The sequence below is a fragment of the Aspergillus nomiae genome, assembly GCF_001204775.2.
Source record: "Aspergillus nomiae NRRL 13137 chromosome Unknown contig00760, whole genome shotgun sequence".
Classification (NCBI taxonomy): domain Eukaryota; kingdom Fungi; phylum Ascomycota; class Eurotiomycetes; order Eurotiales; family Aspergillaceae; genus Aspergillus; species Aspergillus nomiae.
This window is the reverse complement of record NW_015378815.1, coordinates 1-5,807: the sequence shown is the minus strand read 5'-3', so window position 1 is coordinate 5,807 and position 5,807 is coordinate 1. Positions and strand designations below refer to the sequence as shown.

Here is a 5,807-nt window from a genome sequence, read left to right as displayed (position 1 = left end):
CGAGCTCATGCTGTGACGCCAGTCGATTAGGATGGTCTTTGGCGAGCACTTTCGATTCTATCGCGACAACATGTTCTAGCAGTGTAACCGCCTCCTTGATCTGTCCATTGGCTTGATATACTCGAGCGAGCTCATGCTGTGACACCAGTCGATCAGTGTTACTTTGAGGAAGATTTATATCCCTCCATTCGCAAGACTCCTGTAACCAAAGAACAGCTTCTTTCATCCGCCCATCAACGTATAAGCACTGGCCGACTTTGAGACAGAGCTTGCTCTTCTCTTCCGTACCTTGGCATTGCTCGTCCTTCTCTATGCGTGCTACATGCGGCAGGTAATCCCGCCAAATCTCCCGATTAGTGTAATCGTCGGATGGAAAGACTTCCACCAGGTGTTTTAATGCAGCTATCGTCGTTTCTGCTTTACGACCATTCTGATTTACCCACATCCTCGTCGCCAAGTGGACTAGCCTATGCATGTCGAGCTTAGTTCCATCATCTCTTCTCTCCAGAAATGAGTAGGAGCAAAGTGTACCGATCGCTCCTACCAGCCGTGCTTCAGGATGAGCTGCTGGTAAAATAGAGTATGGGATTGCTCTCCACTCAATGCAAGATATAAATGCGAGGAGATCTGTAGCTAACGTATCGCATTCGAGAATTTTGTTGAAGGTGATCGTCCACGTCTTCGCAACCGCATTCATCGAGTTCCGATATCGTGTTTTATCGCCGAAATCCGTGCTTATGAGTGCGGCAGCATCCTGCTCTGTCTTCTTTAATAGGCGCAAATACTCGGAGATGGAGCTTTTATTAGTGTTTATATATGCTGCTGCCTGGGTGATAGCCAACGGGAGGTACTCCAGCTCCGTCAGAAGATTCACCACACTCTCAGAGTTGTCAGAAGGGTTCTTTCGAACTAGAGACTTCTGTAACAAGTCCGTCGTCTCCTGTCTTGTCATTTTTCCTATCTCAACCACATCGCTGCCCGTCAAGTACTGCGCTACAGCTCCATGCCGCGTCGTAAATATAGTCAAGCCACCATCGCTTTCTGGCAGAAAGGCCAGCAAGCCTTCTGTTTGATAGGTCCCGCGAAGCAAGTCAAGGTCGTCAGCGTTGTCGATAACTAGCAGCCACTTTCCTGCGGCCTTTGCACTTAGCCGTTGCCGCACTAGGGCTTTCAGGTCTTCGCCGCCCTCTTGCTCCTGCCGTATCCCTAATGCTCCCGCTATCTCCCTGCAGCTTAGCTCAAACGTCTCCATACTCAACGCTTGTACCCAGAAGATGGAGTATTCTGGACAGTCCTCCTTAACTGAATATGCGAATTGTAGCGCAACTTGTGTCTTACCGATACCACCAAGACCGCTGAGCGATACTTTCTGACAATCTTTATTTACTAGGAGCTTTTGTTTCAGCGTATCGAGCTCTGCATCCCGACCGATAAACTTGTGATTTCGTTCGAACGGGAGGTAAAAGGTATGCTTCCCCCCTATAGCGTGTGAGTCCTATCTCTACATTTCACGCTATAACGGCTAGACTAACCTCGTAGTGCTTCATCGACCGTTTTCGTGTTCACCACATCCGCCGCCGGTATCACACATAGCAACTCCTTCGCGTATGCCGCTGCTGTTCCCGCCGCGTATGGCTGCCATCTCTTATTCTTGTGGGAGTCAGCGTAGTCGCAGATTCCGCGGATCACCAGGCATGGAAAAGTATTCATCAGGCCGGCCGCCTCCATCTCAAAGCAGAGAACTCCTCCGAATTCTGAGCTAATCTTGTCCCGTTCGACTCCGTCCCTCATCACCTGGTTCCCTGACGCGATTGCACCGTAGTAAATCATAGGTATACTGTCCGCCCGTTCGTTCCTCTGTATCGTCCTCGCGGTCGTGCATGATAGACAGCTATCCTCTCCACTATGATTGTACTCCGCTTCGAACAGGAAATCGCTTCCTGCTTGATCACGGCCGAACTTGGGGAGGTTACCAAGCTTCGAGAGGTGTGGCAACAGACTGCTTTTCCCTCGGTCGAGGTTGGATCGAAGCTTCGTAACGGCGGCGAGGAGGATTGTGGGCGGAGCATTGAGGAACCCCGTCCGCTTGAACCCGCTTGGCGTTGACTTTCCAAAGTCGTATTGCACTACCCCGCCATGACCGTTGCCCGGCTGGCTGACAACAACGTCGCCAAGCCGAATATCTGCTTCTTTGCTTGGAACGCCGCCCCCAATTCCTACCATCAGCCCAAATCGAACGGCCGGAAACGTGGTCTTCATCTGTATGGCCACTGCCGCAGCAGAATTGGTACCCGTCTGGCCTGCAGGCAGACACGCCAGGACGACATTATGGGCTCCTATGGACCCTAGGGTGTATATATTTGAATCGGTGTGGTTCGAAAGAAGATTCTGATGTTCTTCGTCAAGCATCTCCTGAGCGGCAGTCAGCTCGTCCGGCAAGGCGCATACCCACCCGACCGTGTAGTCATGGTGACTGAGGCGGCGGGCCATCTTGGTTTGGTGTCAGCTTAAACTGGCTTCAACTGGCTTCAACTTGGTCGTGGTCTTGATATCATGACCAGCACGAAATGCGAGACGCCGTCTTCGAGATTTATGCAAGGCCAGGCGCATATCGCCCACGGCTGACATGGAAAAGGAGCGAGGCTACCGCCGCTGGTGTCACGTGGGGTCGAATTAATCCTTGTACGGATGAGCAATACAGTTGACGAAGCCCAATAAAATCTTGGCGCTTGGGCCGGGGTTAAGATAAGTGGTGACCAGCTAGTCCGTCTGTATCTCATTGTGCTGAGGATCCAGATTCGCTGACAAACACCAGATGATACAACCGAAGCCCGGATAGTTTAGAGGTGTAAAACAACTTGTATTTATGGTCTTTTTTTTATCAGCTTGGTCTGGGCACCTCTGATGCTGGATGATGATGGCAATACGTTGACTCTTCCCATAATCACAGTTATCTCTTGGATTTATAGGCTGGATCTTTAGGCGAGACGGTTATGAATTGCTTCTAGCATTGCAGGCATGATGCATGAAGTGATGGTGGGTGGTCGGGTGATTTATCCCGATTCCGAAGAGGGCATAGTAGGTATGCCCTCTCAAAAACTCCTGAAATAATTATACAACACCTTAGGCTTCTGTTTTTTTCTTTTTGGCTTTTCGCTTTAATTACTATGGTTAGTAACATATCCGTCTCAGCCAGTTGATGGGACCTTGGAAGGTCGATCATAGCGAGAAACTGGAATTGTTGCTGGATTGCTGTTGATACACATCACTTCCTCTGTTTGCTTTTTAAGTACATATTCTCAAGACTATGATTGGCTTTTGGACCGCGACAGCCTCACAGCACCACGTACCAGATAACCCCTCAACTCCCAACCTCGATTTTAACATACCTTTAAAAAAATTTATCCTGCAGATCTAATATCTACTGTAGGAAATACTACTTTTCTCTAGCAAAGACTATATGCTTCCTTCTCGCGAAATTTCACTTCTTTATTGTAAATGGCATATAAAATGGTCTTCACACGCGATGACTATACGGTCGCATGGATCTGCGCCTTGCCTCTGGAAATGGCGGCCGCAAAGGCCATGCTGGACGAGGTTCATCCTCCGCTCCCCCAGCCAGATACCGACCACAATGTCTACACACTTGGGAGGGTTAGCAGCCACAATGTAGTGGTGGCCTGCCTGCCTGGCGGTGTCTATGGGACGATATCCGCTACAGCTGTGGCGTCACATATGGTCTCTACCTTTCGGAGTATCCAGTTCGGATTGATGGTGGGTATTGGAGGTGGAGTCCCGAGCCAAAGTGCTGACATTCGCCTTGGTGATATTGTGATCAGCAAGCCAACTGCCACTTCAAGTGGTGTTATCCAATATGACTACGGCAAGACACTTCGTGACGGACGATTTCAGCACATCGGGTCGCTTAATAAACCGCCGTCGGTGTTGTTGAAGGCTATGTCTCAATTAGAGAGTGATTATATGACAGGGAAAAGGCCGGTTAGTGAGATCTTAATTGATATACAGCACAACTGTGAAGAGATGAGAGAAAACTTTTCGCGACCGAAAGACGACTGGCTGTTCCGACCAACATACAATCATAAGGATGGCGAACACAACTGTTCAGCATGTGATCTGACCCAGTTAGTGAACCGTCCCGAGCGGATAACTGATGACCCTTATTTCCATTATGGTTTGATCGCCTCCGGAGATCAGGTCATTAAAGATGCCAAGACTCGAGATTCCATTGCTCAGGATCTAGACATACTCTGTTTTGAAATGGAGGCTGCTGGGCTCATGGACGAACTCCCATCACTTGCCATTCGAGGCATCTGTGACTACTGTGATTCCCACAAGAATAAACAGTGGCAAGGATATGCGGCCCTTGCTGCTGCTGCCTACGCGAAGGCTCTTTTGTCAGTGGTTCCCACTTACTGCTACAAGAAGGAATCATATAAATCAAGGCAGCCAGTTTGGGTGGTCCCCTTCGGAAGAAACCCGCGATTCGTAGGTCGGGAAGAAGAAATCACCAGAACCGAGGAATTGATTGTGCAACAGGACGGACCTGGTAAAGTTGCTATCTGCGGATTAGGCGGAGTTGGGAAGACCCAGATCGCACTTGAACTGGCATACCGCATGCGAAAACGAGACCCTGAGTGCTCGATATTCTGGATTCAATGTACTAGCTATGAGAGTGTGGAACAAGCCTACATAATCATCGCCTCAAAGCTAGGAATGACCGACATAAAGCCGGCAGAGGTAAAAGAAAAGGTCACGGCCTATCTCAGCCAGGAGAGTGCCGGGAAGTGGCTTCTTCTTTTTGATAATGCAGATGATATGGAGATGTGGAGCCAGGACAACACTAATAATCCAGTTCTGGCAAACTTTCTTCCTCGAAGTGAGCAGGGCCATATTCTCTTCACCACACGCAGCCGGAAGGTAGCTGTGAAACTGGTGTCTTCTCATGTAATAACAATCTCTGAGCCGGACACAGAGACTGCTCTCAAAATTTTACAAAACTCACTGGTTGAAAAAACTTTACTTAATGATCATGATATGGCTATTACTCTTCTTGAGCAGCTGGCCTTTCTCCCGTTGGCGATCACCCAGGCGGCAGCATATATCAATGAAAACAGCATTGGCCTCTCTGACTATATAATACTTTTACAAGACCAGGAGCCAGATGTGATTGAATTGCTGAGTGAAAACTTTGGGGACGAAAGGCGATACAAAGACACCCAGAATCCTGTTGCGTTAACCTGGTTCATCTCCTTTCAGCAAATTCAGCGATCAAATGAACTCGCGGCAGACTATCTGTCATTCATAGCCTGCATCAGCCCTCGCGGTATTCCGCAGTCCTTACTTCCCCAGCCAATCTCAACTAAGAAGAGAGTTGATGCCATCGGCCTCCTCAAGGCCTTCTCCTTTATTAGTGAGGATGGCGGGAACCAGTTTCTAAATACACACAGACTAGTCCATTTTGCGACTCGGAACTGGATGAGAAAGAGCCAACAGTTTAGCCGGCATATATTGAAAGCTGCAGACCGATTGAGCGAAGCTTTCCCGAACAATGACCATGCTAATCGGAAGCTATGGCGGGAATATCTGCCGCATGCTTTTTCGCTATTAGCAGAAGCTGACTTCCAGAAGGAGCAGGAGAGATATATTAAGTTGATTGGGAATATTGGGAACTGTCTATATAGTGACGGCAGATGGAAGGAAGCAGAAGAGCTGGAAGTACAGGTGATGGAGCTCTGCAAGCAAGTGCTGGGACCAGAGCATCCAGATACTCTGACCAGCATGAACAA

At 48.9% G+C, this 5,807-nt stretch overlaps 2 protein-coding genes across 2 annotated transcripts; one reads left to right on the top strand and one right to left on the bottom strand.

The window, feature by feature from the left end:
• Positions 1-419: 419 nt before the first annotated feature.
• On the bottom strand, positions 420-2,490 carry ANOM_011780 (kinesin light chain; the record flags this gene model as incomplete). Its single annotated transcript, XM_015557036.1, has 3 exons — positions 420-467; positions 545-1,479; positions 1,533-2,490. 3 exons carry the CDS (start codon positions 2,488-2,490, stop codon positions 420-422), a joined length of 1,941 nt encoding a protein of 646 aa, XP_015400903.1.
• A 1,020-nt stretch (positions 2,491-3,510) lies between these two features.
• ANOM_011779 (kinesin light chain 1 and) lies at positions 3,511-5,807 on the top strand (the record flags this gene model as incomplete). Its single annotated transcript, XM_015557035.1, has 1 exon — positions 3,511-5,807. A coding segment is annotated over one exon (2,297 nt), but the record flags the coding sequence as incomplete, so codon positions are not given.